Source organism: Azolla caroliniana, unplaced genomic scaffold (genome assembly GCF_043228905.1).
Source record: "Azolla caroliniana isolate FFs.n. ecotype wild unplaced genomic scaffold, voAzoCaro1.0.p SCAF_3, whole genome shotgun sequence".
In the NCBI taxonomy this organism is placed as follows: Eukaryota; Viridiplantae; Streptophyta; class Polypodiopsida; order Salviniales; family Salviniaceae; genus Azolla; species Azolla caroliniana.
This window is the reverse complement of record NW_028230438.1, coordinates 5639260-5655104: the sequence shown is the minus strand read 5'-3', so window position 1 is coordinate 5655104 and position 15845 is coordinate 5639260. Positions and strand designations below refer to the sequence as shown.

Here is a 15845-nt window from a genome sequence, read left to right as displayed (position 1 = left end):
AAAACATGTACTCGGAAGGCCCCAAAAGTCACATAAGAAAACATCCGGTCATGAGAAATGTCAACCAAGTGGGGGCCACAAAGTACGAAAATGTCAACTCAAGTGGGGTCCAACCAGAGAAATGTCAACATGTATTGTATCATCCACTTCTTTATACATATGTATTTTGAACTACATACAAGACATAAACCAAAGAAGATAACAAACCAATGTATCTATCTCGGCTACATTCATCTCCATTGAACTGAGCTTGTCTCTTACATACACAAACATTCCAGCTTTCAAACTCCATTGAAACAAAGAGAGTAACATTGATCAAATTCAACCCATGACGGACACGATACTTCCAACGCCTCAGCGCATCTTCCTCACGCATTGGGAGCCCGAAGAGATCAAGAGTGCATGCAAGATATCGAGAGATCGGCTTCGCCATCACTTGGATGAGCTCTCTCACAATGATCCATTCGTTACGAAGCTCGGCATGCATCATGTCGAGAACCTGTTCCTCATCGACACTACCACCATGCAAGAAGATGCCACCATGAAGGGCATAATTTATCCCTCATATTCTTCGAATGCTCCGAAAAGGAGAGAATGGGAGAGCAAAGACATGATGGTGGACTTAGGAGGCCCCGATCTCACTCCCGAGCGAAGAATCGCTATCCTCACGGCTGCCGCCAATCTCACCGGCCGAACTCTCCATCTCCTAGACCTAAAGAATCTCACTGAAGAAGAAAACAGAGCTTGGATCGAGGCTCTCTCTCTCGCCGCTGATCGAAATGCCACACCTGAGAGCCTGCACATCCGCAAAGAAGATGGATCCGTGGATGCTCATGGTCTTCTGACTGCCCTAAAGAAAAGCACAGGCCTCAAACATCTCTCCCTGCATTTCATGAAGATTAGCGATGAGTGCATAGAGGTGTTAGGCCACTTCACCTCCCTCAATAGCCTCCATATTCAGTCTGTGGAGATTTCCGCAGAGTTTGCGGTGAAATTAGCGGAGCTTCATCCCTCAAATTCACCCCTCGCTGCCTCTCTCCAGAGACTGCATATCTATTCCAAACCCATTGAATGGAGAAGGTGCACCGGTTTCCTGCACCACTGGCCGAATCTCAAAGAGCTCTCTTTAGAGAGCTATGACAATGGAGAGATGGACCTGAAGAAATTCATGGAGCACCTTGCACCCACAAAGAAGGAGGTGGGTGCCGAACCTCCTCAACTATACAGCCTTAAGTTAGGGTTACTCCTTTCAGTCGAATTAAGCCAATCTACGATTGGAGTGGTCGTAGATGGTCTTTCTCGCTCCGGCCTTCCATTCTTCGAATATTCCAACTCTAAGGACCCTGCTGTCAAGGCCCAGCTATGGAGGAACCAGCGCAATTTCTTCTTGGGATCAGATCTGAAGCGAGCGCCTGCGACTTCCATTCGACTGTTCATCTGTGGGGATCCATTCGCAGGTAAAAACAAAAAACACAGAACTCACTCTCATTTTTTTGAAAAACAGTTAGCCTAGATTGATGAGGTTTAATCACGCCAAAGACTACTTGCAATGCATAATTTGCTTATTTTGATTTCTGCAGGAAAGACTACCCTTGTATCCACCATGCGTTCAATGGATTCACGCAAGAGAGACAAGCTGAAAGACCTGTTTACCCGAGGAGGTCGCACACAAGGAATCGAGGTGCAGGCCATCGAGAATGATGGAATCGGAGTGTCTGTGTGGGACATGGCAGGCCAACAACAGTTCCACGCATTCCATGACTGCATGTTGCCAGACATAGGATCAAGCTCTTATCATGTTCCATCCATGTTCATGTTCGTCTGGAGCCCCATATATAGCGAAAGTAGTCATGGAGGAGTAGAGAAAGAATTTGTGGACTTCGAAGCAAGCTTCAGGTACTGGCTCAAGTTCCTGGCCTCCAAAAGCCGTCAATCCAACATTGCCCTCAAAGTGATTGTGGTATTCACTCGATCAGACCAAATGGAGTTTGTCTCAAGCTCTCTCTCACCTTCCCTTGAATCTCTTCGATCAGAATTTAAATGGCTGATTGACATCGTGGACCCTCCATTTGAAGTGGATGCAAGAAATAAAAATTCTGTCAAAGCTGTACGAGAATGCGTTTTCAGAATTGCCAAAGAGGTGCTCGAAGGTATTGAGCTCTACGACATCTGCAGGCAGGTAAGCAAACATCTCTGGAATTATTCGAAGAGCAGTAATGAACAAATCATTACTTGGACGAAATTCAGCGAAATCTGCAATATCGATGGTCAGTTTTCCAATCTCACGAGTGACAAAGCTAAGCTAAATATAATCGCCTTATCCTTGAATGAGTCGGGCAACATCATCTACATAAACGGAATCAAGCACATAGTTCTCAATCCCAACTGGTTCTGCAATGAGATCATGGGCAGCCTCATTGGTTTCCCAAATTCAAAAGGATCACGTAAGGGTAACATTACATTTAAAAATGGATACTTACCTCGGGATTTCTTAGAGCGGAAGTTTGTATCCATTACAGGATCTAAAGTAAATAGCTCAATATTGGTAGAATTGATGGAGGCCATGCACTTATGTTGCAAAGTTCCCAAAGTCCCCAATACCACAGCAGAGTGGATCTTTATCCCTGCCATATTGTCCAAGGATGAGGTTGGGGAACAGCCCCAATGGACTCCAATAGATGATAGTGAGAATACTTTAGTGTACATGGGCAGAAGACTAGAGTGCGAGAACAGAATCCGCACATTTCTTACACCAGGCCTGTTTCCCAGGATTCAATTGATATTTAAGAATGTCTTCCAATCTGAGGATGATAAAGCTGAGGTCACTTTGGGCAAGGATTTCATATCCATACTTTTTCCACGTAGTGAGATAATCATTATCTTATGCCAAGCAAAATCAAGCTATGTGATAGATGTATTGGTTCGGGCTCAAAATAATACTAACGAAAATACGCAAAGTACATTAGCATTTGTGGAAAAGCGTATCATTAACACCTTGATCACAATTTGTGCACAACCCACTGGCATCCAAGGGGTTAAGCTGATCGAGAGCGTCATACGACCTGATTGCTTACGTGATCCATCAAATGCACAAGAAAGAGAAGATCGATGCGTGGAAATATCTTACTTGAAGGAAGAACTACGAGAAAAACTTGAGGAAGGCAATGAAGAATTTTATGATTGGAAACGGACGAAGCATATGCCTATTCCTCTAAGAAGTGCTTTGATAGATCTCTTAGGGTTGGAGTATTATGAGGAGGTTCTCAACTCATGTAAACAATGGTTTAAGGTGGAGGTGGAGGATGCATTGTTGGAGAATAATGAAGTCAATGTATCTGGGCAATATCAAAGTCGTGAAAATGTGATCATGACCAACTTTGAAAATTATTTGGTGCAAGAAGGTCAAACATCAGAAGAAACGGTTGAGGTACAATATAGTAAGTTTATGGTAAGGTCAATGTTAAGTTTACATCATAAGATTGATGAGCTACATCATAAGATGGATCAAATGACCAAGACGCTAAAAGAAATACACAAGGAACTTCAATGTATGAAGAAAGATGTTATTATCAAGGTTGAGAAATCCGTAAGCAAGCTTTTGGAGATGGTTCTAGAGAATGAAGCTGAGAAACAACTCCCTCGTGTTGCCTTCGTTATGTTTAAATTTCGTAACTCAACATTCCAAAGACTTGTGAGATTCGTGGCTCAACTTTTGGAAGGGGAATTCGTGACAATCCATTTATATTGTGAACATAAGAGATTGCCACATCCAGTGAAAGACCAACCTGGTATCACCCTCACCTGCTTGTCAGAGTCTCGATTAAAGACTCTAAATAAAGCTCTTCCTTATATCAATGGTTTCCTTCGTGTTCTAATAATAGGTGCTAGACTCGGTATTTCCTCTGTGGTTCCAGCCGCAAGCTCCTTGATTCCTAATTGGTCCCCCCAATTCAAACAACTAGCGAATGGATACCCCATGATACAAAATACTATTAAATCAAACAAAGATAGATATCTAAGTACATTAGAGTCTGCTTCCAAAGAGTGGCAAAAATGTTTGGCATTGATATTGGAGGAAAATGGAGGTTTGACAGATGAGAACATAGCTAAGAAGTTCCTTCTTAAACGTACCCGCTATGAAGTCGACGGGAGAACTCAAGTTGCATGGTTATGTGAGACACACTATAACGGAAAAAAGCCATTTCCGCTAGGCTAAAGTATATCCTTCTATAAGCATTTTGATCAATAACATTTTCTCATTGGGTTGGAAAGCTTACATTTCCTGAAAACTTTTGTGTTCCTTCACCACCCCGACATGGGCTTTTGTAGCCAAAAGAAATCAATATTTTCTGTCTAGGTATGTTGCACCGAGTGCATGTCTTTCACTTGATCAAAGTTTTACCTCTTTAAGGAGATAAAATATGCAAGAGTGGTTCTCTAGCAATATTGAGTTGTAACAAAAAATTGTGTATTAGGCTGAGAAAAACACTTCCTCTTCTCTCTTAAATAACTATATAAACAAACAAAATATTTAAGGTCATAATGTTGCTTCAACAATATCCTAAAGGATCTAAGCGACATATAAAACATTACTACAAAAGAGGGTGTTATCAACGCAGAAAATGTCTTTAGTACCTTTGATGCACGTGCCTAATACGTAATTACATATCGACGTTGCAAGCAACACATAATAACATCGTATAATGACATGCGTGTCTTCATTGTAGAGCGAGACATTTTGTGTATGCATGTCGCTTTAGACAGCTTGTGATGGTTACCATCAATGATAAATAGGTAAGGCCTCTCTTTGTCTTTCCCTCTCTTTTAGCTCTCTCGTTGTCTCTCGCTTTCACTCCCTAACTCTAATGGCTCACTCACACTCCAAAATTCTCTCTCCAAGATCACTTTCACTCTTTATCTCACACTCTTCGTATCCAAAAAATGAGCCACATAAATCCTAGTTTGGTTTCACCTAGTTTTTAAATTTTCTTGCTTAAATGGTGTGGTTCTAAATGGTTCGGTTTATATGGCTTGAGAATTTGTAAATTGTTTGGTTTGGTTTCAAGGTCAAGAAACCGAGTTGAACCGAAATCGGGCCCATAATTATTATATATTAGGGTACATGCACAGAAATGTACACATGTACAGACAATTACATTGATACACACACATATACATTCAGAGTTAGTACATATAGAGACAAAAATTAATATAAAAATTAACAATCACAAACACACACATAAATTTTGTGCGGAGAATAATAATGGCATTGGGATACGTGATGGTAATTCTTCAAACATGAGTTAAATATTAACCTATAATGTAGGATCTGGATGTATGTATATGTGGATTGGATGTGGATGCGGATGGTTCATCACTATTCGACCTCAAGGTTCATAAATGTGAAGAATGAGTGAATCTAGGGCTTGGACGACCCTAAATTTGTTTTGAGAATATTAGACGATCAGGGCCGTCCGATTACAGGTAGAAAGAAAAATAAATAAATAAAAAGAAAAGAAACTCGAAAAAGAAATAAACAAAAAAAGAAAAGAAGAAGAGAGAGAGATTAAGTTTTTGGGTCAAAATTCAAATTCTCTCTCTCTCTCTCTCTCTCTCTCTTGGTGAAAACACACAATTATATTAATAAATGTGTGTAAAAAACACTACTTAGAATGGGTGTGACCATGAAGTATGGTCACCCACTAACTACACTACACTACATGGGTAGTGGAACATGTTGAATTGCTAATAGGCAAGAGGAACACTCCATTGAGGAAAGAATTTCCACTTGCTCCAATAAAGAAAATTGCCACATTAGTACTCCCTTCAACTTTCGTAGATATGCTTTCACTCCATGTCTACCATCGAATACAAAAAGCGTTGCGCATATTCCAATTATGACGCAATTCCCAATATCTCAGAAATAGAAAAACGATCTCCATCTCTAACTTTGGGTCCACCTGTGTAAATTGTGCAAACACCATTGTCTAGGTGTTAAATAACACCGTGATAAAACTTGCCAAATTTGAGAAATGTAACTCCAAATCTGAGAAGCAATCGGACATTGTATAAATCGATGAGTACTATCTTCCATTTGAACAGTGCAAAAAAAGCAATTACTCGTTGCTAGTCCACGACGCTTTAGAGCTAATCCCAAAGGCAATCCTCCAATCAAAACTCTCCAAATGAAGACCTTTGCTACAAGTGGCAATTTAGAATGCCAACTACGTTGTAAGATTTGCCACCACCCATGATCAGATTTGTGTAATCTCCATTCTTCTTCAGCCTTAGATGATAACAATCTAAGAGACTCAACACAGTGATGATACAAAAGATTAGTAGTCACTTGTAACAACGATGTTTGTCCCTTTAAATACTAATCAATCCACGGTTGTTCTCCTGTTTGTAGAGGTAAGGGACCTTGCATCAATAGAATATTTTTAGTTGTTGCCTAATAAACCCATAATTAGGCGGAATGCGTAATAATTGTTGCGCTTCAACAAACACCAAAATTCTTTGAGATGGAGCCTTAACTATATCTCCCACTTCTGTGACCCGCAAACGAAACAAACGATTAAATTGAGAGCGCAATCTCTCCTTTCCTGGCCAACATACTAACTGAGAAGACACAAGTAACTCTTTTTGCAAAGAATTACAATGCTCTCTACTAGATGATGGTTTCCATACACATAACAAGAGTGATTCTTGCCATGAGGTAACCAAGTGTTGAACACGTGTAGAGCCTGGAATCCTAATTGCCACCATGCAACCTTAATTGTTGTCCTCCCATGTGGTAAACCCTTGTTCTCAATGAAATATATTGAACAATAGATATCCATGGTTGTGAGTTTGAACACATGTCTTGTAATAATGAAAATCTAGGAGTCATCATATGCTTAGATAAGTTCAATATTCCATCTCCCCCAAGCGCTTAGGAGTTGCTAGATGATTCCAAGCAACCCAAGTGTTTCCCCATCTTATCCCTCTTCTTGCAAAATAGAATGCAAAGCCTTCTTTGTCCATGGCAGCAATGGCAAGTAATAGAATATCATAGGTTCCATAATACATTGTACAACCTTCAAACGTACATGAAATGGCCAAGATTGTGATTTCTAATACATGAACTTATCCTTCAACTTACCAGACATCCATTCAATCAATTGACCATTTGTAACATTCATTCCTAATGGATAGCCCAAGTGTCAAAAAATAAAGTCTTTCTTCACCATGGATCCTTGCCATCCTAAACATTCCAAATCCCTTTCAGTACATGATATGAGACTAGACTTCCTCTAATTAATATGTAATCCGGAAGGCAATGCAAATTGGTTCCATACAAGCATCCCCTTCTAAAGATTCTCTCGCGAGGCTTGTAGAAACATGAAAGAATCATTTGCCAAAGCTTGTGCAAGTAGTTGCCCTCTAGACGGAAGGTGTAGACCCACAATATCACCATTTGTTGCAAGCCTTGATAGCATCACTAACAAGGGATGAGTAACAATAGCAAACAACAATGGGCTAATAGGGCATCCTTTACGAACGGATCTTGTAAGGGCGATATCTGATGTAACTCCCCCATTAAGCATGACTAGAGACACCGCATCTTGTCCTAATAAAAATATGAGGCAAGACATACGAGGTCCAAAGCCCATTGTATGCATTTACCTAGAAACAAAGGACCAATTAACATGATCATAAGCTTTCTCCAAATCTAATAGCACCATAATCAATGCTTGATGTGTGTTTCGAGCATAATCCATGGCCATTTGAACATTCAACACATTATGCAATATATTCCTACATGCAATAAAACCATATTGGGCGGGATGTATCAACTTTGGCAAATACTTTTGTAATCTATTTGCCAAGATCTTTGTAAATATCTTGTACAACCCCCCCGTCAAAGAAATAGGTCTCCATTGATGAAATGACTCTAGAGATGCCACCTTTGGAACTAATTTAATTAGACCAACCTTCAAAGATTGAGGCATACGACCAGAATCCCAAGAATGTTGAAACATCAAAGTCAAGGGCCCCTTAAAAATGTTGGAATATCTCTTAAAAACTTCATTTGTCAAGCCATCCCAACCAGGGCTCTTACCACTAGGAAGATGCCTTAAAACTACATCCACCTCATCCTCAGTGAAATCCGCATCCAATTCAGGACTAATGAGATCATGCACAATACATCCAACCACATCATAAAACTCATGACGTGCTCTACTCACCTCATCTGTCATTAACAATTGTGGACCAATCAACTCCTTAAAGTAATGAAGACATATGTCAATTATTGTTGTAGGATCCACTATCAATTCATCCCCTTGCTTCACATGTACCACATTAGATTGAGCATAAGTAGGATGTAATTCTTGGAAAAACAAATGAGATTGACATTGATTATCAATGAGTCCTTCCTTGAGTTGTCGCATCTTAGCATAACGATAACTTTGGCATTGCAACTGAGAAATAATAACATGCAATTGACTCTGAATATCCAAAAGCTCCTCATCTAATGGTGATCATATCAATAACGCATTACACCTAGAGAGAACTTGTGAGAATTGTGGAAGAAGACCTCTTCTTCGTTGAGCATTAGTTACTCCATACATACGATGAATGATCTTAATATTTCGTAACGTGATATCCCATGCTTTAACTCCTTTAAGATTCATTTCTTGTGAAAAATTTACCAAAATTTGCTCCATGAGAGAATCAAAGTGAGGTTGAAGCAAAAGAGAAGAGTTAAAGCGTAATGAAGGCTTTTCAAGCAAGGATTTATACATTTCAATTGCATGACCACAAAACTCCAAACAAATAGGAAAGTGATCTGAAGTTCCTACATCTTGTAAAACTACCATACGAAGTGATGTCGGTGAAAAAGAATCATTGCGCATCACATACATTCTATCTAACCGACTCCATGTTTGTCTATGTTGAGCGGATTGGAAAGTAAAACCTGGTTCATTCCAATGCAACCATGTCCAAACATCCAACTTCAGAACCTCGGTAGCCAATGAATCCCAAGAAAGTTGCTCAGGATCATCCATGATTGAATGTTTAGACGTAGATTAAGATGCATCAACTCACATGTTAAAATCACACATAAGTAATCCTGGGCGGCCCACACATAGGGTTTGACGAAGTGAGCCCCATAATGCAATACGTTGAGTGGCTTGGTTAGGGGCATATATCCCAACCACCCACACAACCTCGCCAAAAAAAGTGATTTCTAGAACCAAAAAACGACCATAAGGATCATTATGCACCACCCGAGGAAAATATTTATCCCGCACAATTAATACCACACCTGAATAATAATTATGAAGATATCCTGCATAGAATGATGAATATCCACGCAAATGAACTGTGGATCCTGCTAATTCATGACACTTATGCTCAACTGCACATAATATATCTCATTCTTTACTTAATAGAGTTTGCCATAATATATACTTCTTATGAGGAGAACATGCCCCTCTCACATTCCATGTTACCACTTTCATTCAATCAACAATGTTATGGGTGCACTTGCTCCTTAGAGAAACCGATGTCATGAAACTAGTCAAAGCATGTTCCAATGTTGCATATGGATTTTCAGCACCACATCCTTAGTGTTGTCTATTGAACTCTTTTGTTTAGGTTCTCCCGCTTGATGGAAACCTCAAGAATTCGATGAATTAACAACCTGTCCCAATGAATCAAATTGAAGGTGAAGGGGTAATCCCTTATCCCTAAATTGTCTTTGCCAAGGACCTTTTCGAGGACCCTCCCTAGTTCCTGAATTACTTTTCCAAGTAGTCTCACAAGTAGTGGGCAAACTATTGTGTTGCATATTCATTGATTTGTCCTTCGACTTGCCCTTAACCTGATGCCAATCCTTTTCAACAACAACATCATTACTAGTTCTATCCAACAGTTTTTTCCCCTTATCTATAACCATATCCATAGATTGAGTTCACTTATTCTTAGGGCCCAAACCTTGAAGTGAAACCTCTTTATCGCCTACTCTAGATGATGTTCCTTCATCCATAACAACCACCATATCTAACACACCAACATCTTTGCCAAATCCTTCCTTACCATTCCCTTCATTAGGAAGCTCTATATTTGAAGGACAATGACGATGGCATTTTTCCATAAAGTGACCTCATTCACCACATCCAAAATAGTGACCTGCAAATGTCTCCCACTTCAATTTAAAACAAAGTCTTTTCATTCCAAGTGTGTTTATATGCACCCATCCTGGTCTCTTATGACTTGTATCCCATAACACACAAAATTTGCACTTATTTGTAGCATTTGCATGTGGAGATACCAACACTTTACCCATTTGACTCATCAACTCTAGTAAAAGTGGCTATAAAAAAACATGCTTACAATCCACTATTACCCGAACAAGGCATTCTTGTTTCAACAAAGCATGATAGTCCACAACGGGGGACCATTGCATTACATGCACCAATCGTTTATCAAAAAACACTGGAACTTTAGCCCACAATGCACTTCGATGTTCCGATGAACGAAACACTACATCATAAAACCCTCATGGTCTTGCATATATATTTTCAACACAATTTGGTGACACGATTGTGTTCAACCATTGTTTAATCCAATTAATGTATGGGAGTTTCCCGATAAAAAACAATATAAACGCACGATCATAGAATATATCAAAAGATTGCAACACTGCCTTAGCATCAACATCCACATCATGCACATCCTCATCATTGCATTCTTTCGCTGCATTTTCATTTTCTTCCACAATATCAGACAATAAGGTATTGGCAATTCCCCATAAATTATCCCAATTACAATGATCCTTGTCAACCTCATCTACATGTATTACTTCGGCATATGTCACTTTTTTCCCATTAATTTCCTCAATGTCCTTAAACCTCTTAGAGCTTCCAATGTCTTCCCTTTCACGATTACATTCAACCATCACATTACTCTTTTTTGGATCAATTGTTTCCATATCGATGTCCCCCACAATTTGAGAGGAATTCATGTTTATATCCATTATTCTTAATGTGATAGTGATCCGAGATAAAAAGAAAATTCCATGAACAAGAAAGACAACCGGAACTCACCCGATTGAAGAGGTCGAAGATGATGAATACAATAGAAGACCCGCAATGCGTGTTGAGTATGTGGATGTCAACAATACATGACCTTATTTGAATCGTTGCTTCTTGCACAGACCACCAAATTTAACTTGCTATATCTTCTTACGAAGCTCTAATCAAGGGCTTTATAACGCATATCTTTATGCTCAATTCCGTTACTGATAGAGCTCTCTCTCTATGCGTGCTTCCTCTCGTGATTCTGTTCACATCCTCATCTTCCCCATCCACAGTTTAATCATTCTATTGGTACAAGCCGGCCTCAATGGAGCACCATATCCATGATGCATATTCTCATGGTGAATGTAGTTGGATTGCGGATGCCTTTTGGATTGGTATTGGTTGTGATTGGATCTATGTCTATTACTATGCTGAGAGATTAGTTTCCATAATGCTAGAAGTATGCTAGCAATGAATCTCATATCCAAAGCAGAGCGAGCTCGGCTTCCCAAGAAGACGGTCACGACGACATGAGCATTGCCATAGCTATGATGGCTTGCCCATTGGTGATGTTGTTTAACAATGTTGATTTTTATTTGATGTTTACTAATATGCACAAGTTGTTTTTATTGATTTTATGCCAAATCCATATTTACTTTATGCCATTGTGCTTGTAGTGGCCAACAATGGAGCCTAAGAACTTTAGTTGAAGACCATGAATTGAGTATTCTATATTAGGATATAAGCAACTTTCTAGTATCATTGTTGAAAACATGGATAACAGAAATAAGACCAAGAAGACGGTCACGACGACATGAGCATTGCCATAGCTATGATGGTTTGCCCATTGGTGATGTTGTTTAACAATGTTGATTTTATTTGATGTTTACTAATACGCACAAGTTGTTTTTATTGATTTTACGCCAAATCCATATTTACTTTATGCCATTGTGCTTGTAGTGGCCAACAATGGAGCCTAAGACCTTTGGTTGAAGACCGTGAATTGAGTATTCTATATTAGGATATAAGTAGCTTTCTAGTATCATTGTTGAAAAATGGATAACACAAATAAGATATTTGAAAAACATGGAAGTACCTTATACTTGAACCCTACATCCATCGATGCAAATTTGTTAATGATAAGTTACATTGTAGATGTCTTGCACAATCTAAACATGATCTAATTCATACATTTATCAAACGCCTACTTTTAGGACATAATTATGGACCACATTATAAACCTCACAATTCATTCTTTGTCGGGTGATATGAGCACATATTGCATATGCTCTCAAAAGCATCCTTCCAGGCTTCACAATATAACACAGACATTCAAAAGACTTAAAGTTGCATACTACATAAATCTCCAATGAATCAATGCATGGTTTCAACATGAACGGATTGTGTACCTGCCATATTGATCCAGTTTCAGGACTTAAACAAGATCATACTATATATATCTCACGCAAACGATCATATTATATATATCTCCAAACATAATATACATGTATCTCAAACCATAAACATCACTAGATCTAACTGGATCATTTCAAACAATTTAAACATTTGCTCCCATTTGCTGAGCACCAGTTGCAAAGTATTTTGCATCAAAACAAATGATTGAAAGGCTTCCATACCCACCTAGAATACCACTTCCATTGTGGTAGACATGTCTTGATTTTCAAAATGTGTTATTAACCCATGGTAGTGAAATGTCATACGCTTGAATGAGACCATAATAGAATATTTTCAAGAATAAAGTTGGAGGCACATATTAAGTGGGAAGGGTAGACAAATGAATGGGGCACAATTAGAAGTTATATTGGATTCTAACTAAACTCCTATCACAAGAACTTATCTCTAAATCCATTTACTATGGAACATATTGTTGTCCCCGATTCACGACATTAACTTGGCGCATGTAGAATGAGAGAAAACCACAATTAAGTTCATGAAATAAAAAGAGAATGGGTTGGAGAGGTTCCACGTAGAATGATGTAATGCAAATGCATAAGCAATTGCTTGGAGAAAGTGTGTGTGTGTGTGTGTCTCTCTCTCTCTCTCTCTCTCTCTCTCTCCATCCCCTCAATGACTTGCTTGATGTCAAGCCCCAAAGCTCAATTGAGTTTGTCATTAGTCAATTGAGCACTAAACCATTACTGAGAGAAATGGTCTACGTCAAAATCCCATGAAAAATGACGCTTAATCCTCCTTAACTAATACGCATATGTATAATGAGCCTAATTACACAATTATCTAGATTTTAATATTGGGCTTAATTTTACAAATATAAAACTAGCCTTTTGCGTTTTACATTTCTATTGTTAAGTCCATAAATGGATGAGGAACCTTGTTTCAACTAAATGGGGCCCAACCAAATAAGAGCGAGAGAGAGAGTTTTAATAAATGTTATGGTTGTAGCTAAACTTAGTTTGATTGAAGATTATGTTAATGTAAACTTTGGCTAAAACCCATTTAATTCATCATATGACTTTTGGTATTAGAACCGCACTTTCATATACATATGAGATATAAAGTATGCATAATTCATCTTTCACTTTAATACGATCTTTCATTTCTTTCATTCATTCAATCTTATGGAGAAGCCTCACCTCCTCCCACCCCCACACCAATTCATCCATTAGGAGTGAGACTCCAATGAGATCAGAGATGAGGTCGAGAAAACGAGAGCAGCTCTACTCAGCCTCTCTTCAATCTCAACCTCAACCTCTCATAATCTCTTAAATTATCTCGCCAATGTTGAGAACCTCTTCCTCATCTAAGACAATGACAGAATAGCATATTGGTCATATTATGCTGATTCAAACGTCAGGGGAGGACAAGCTTGGGAATGGGGCAGCAGAGACATGATACTGGATTTAGGAGATATTGCAGAACAACAACAACAACGGATGGCCATCCTCACGGCCGCCGCCAATCTCACCCGCCGGGCCGTCCATCTCCTGGACCTCAAGAATCTCGCCGGAGAAGAAAACAGAGCTTGGATCGAAGCTCTCTCTCTCTCTCTCTCTCTCTCTCTCTCTCTCTCTCTATGCCGATCGGGATGCCACACCTCAGAGCCTACTCATCCATGGAGGAGATGGATCCATTGATGCTCATGGTCTTCTGAGTGGCCTCAAAAATAGCAAGGGCCTCCAGCATCTTTCCATGCATTTCATGGAGATTAGCGATGAGTTCATAGAGGTGTTAGGCCACTTTCTCATTAGCCTCCATCTTCAGTCTGTGGAGATTTCCCCAGAGTTTGCTGCGAAATTAGCGGGCCTTCATCCTTCAGATTCACCCTTCGCTGCCTCTCTCCAGAGACTGCATATCTATTCGAAAGGCATGGACTGGAGAAGGTGCACCGATTTCCTGCGCCACTGGCCGGAGCTCAAAGAGCTTTCTTTAGAGAGCTCTGATAATGGAGAGATGGACCTGAAGGAATTCATGGAGCACCTTGCACCCGCAAAGAAGGAGGTGGGGGCAGATGCCAGACCTCCTGCTGCACCTCTTACACTATACAGCCTTAAGTTAGGGTTCCTCCTTTCAGTCGAATTCAGCGAAGCTACTATTGGTGCGGTGGTGGATGCTCTTTCTCGCGCCGGCCTTCCATTCTTCGAATATTACCCCTCTCCGGACTCTGCTGTCAAGGCCCAGCTATGGAGGAACCAGCGAAATTTCTTGTTGGGATCAGATCTGAAGAGAGTCCCGGCGACTTCCATGCGATCGTTCATCTGTGGGGATCCATTCGCAGGTAAAAAACAGAACACCCCTTCAAAAATTTAAAAAATAGACAGCCTAGATTGATGAAGTTTAACAATAACACTCTGCAGTGCATTTGAATTTGTGCAGGAAAGACTACCCTTGTATCCACCATGTGTTCCATCTATGGTTGCAATACAGAGAAGCTGCGAGCTCTGTTAACATAAGATCGTACACAAGGAATCGAGGTGCAGACCATAAAAAAGGATGGAATCCGAGTGTCATTTGTGGGATATGGCAGGCCAACAAGAGTTCCACGCATTCCACGATTGCATGTTCCTGACATAGCAACAAGCTCTTATCATGTTCCATCCATGTTCATGTTCGTTTGGTGTCCCATGGATAGCGAAAGTAGCCACAGAGGAGAAAGGAAAAACTCAGCCAGACTTCGAAGCAAGCTTCAGGTACTGGCTCAAGTTCCTGGCCTCCAAAAGCCGTCAATCCAACATTGCCCTCAAAGTGATTGTGGTATTCACGCAATCAGACCAAATGGAGTTTGTCTCAAGCTCTCTCTCAGCTTCCATTGATCGGTGATTGACATTGTCGACCCTCCTTTTGAAGTGGATGCGAGAAAGAAGGATTCTGTCAAAGCTGTAGGAGAATGCATCCCTCCAAATTTCGTAGAGCAGAAGTTTGAATCCATAACAAGATCTCAAGTGAAGGGCTCAATATTGGTAGACTTGATGGAAGCCATGCACTTATGCTACAAAGTCCCCGGAGCCCCGAATACCACTATAGAGTTGCTCTTTATCCCAACCATATTGTCCAAGGATGAGGTTGCGGAACAACCCCTATTGACTCCAATAGATGATGATAAGGATACTTTAAGTGTATATGGGTAGAAGACTAGAGTGTGAGAACAAAAGCCACACATTTCTTATAGCAGGACTGTTTCCGAGGATTCAAGTGTTATTTAAGAATGATTTCCAATATGCGTATGACAAAACTAATGTCACTTTGGGCAAGGATTTCGTATCTATACTTTTTTGAAAGAGTGAGATAATCATCATGTTAATC

General features: G+C 39.9%; 2 protein-coding genes across 2 annotated transcripts in view; both read left to right on the top strand.

Moving 5' to 3' along the window:
• The first annotated feature begins 202 nt into the window (after window positions 1–202).
• LOC147866003 (protein TORNADO 1-like) overlaps window positions 203–15845 on the top strand; it is a 78944-nt gene continuing 63301 nt past the window's right edge. The window contains exons 1-2 of the mRNA XM_087316367.1: window positions 203–1457; window positions 1581–3453. Coding sequence (XP_087172493.1) covers window positions 329–1457; window positions 1581–3453 — 3002 coding nt within the window. The 5' untranslated portion in view covers window positions 203–328. The remainder of the gene's footprint in view (window positions 1458–1580; window positions 3454–15845) is intronic.
• On the top strand, window positions 14244–15350 carry LOC147866007 (uncharacterized). The gene is made up of 2 exons (XM_087317512.1): window positions 14244–14820; window positions 14919–15350. Exons 1-2 carry the CDS (start codon window positions 14244–14246, stop codon window positions 14993–14995), a joined length of 654 nt encoding a protein of 217 aa, XP_087173638.1. The 3' UTR covers window positions 14996–15350.

What these genes read in the sequence shown, in the direction of transcription:
- LOC147866007 (XM_087317512.1), top strand. Translation starts at nt 14,244, where the DNA reads ATGGAGATTAGCGATGAGTTCATAGAGGTGTTAGGCCACTTTCTCATT. An exon ending in CTGTGGGGATCCATTCGCAG is followed by an intron (nt 14,821 to 14,918) that starts GTAAAAAACAGA and finishes GAATTTGTGCAG; the next exon opens with GAAAGACTACCCTTGTATCC.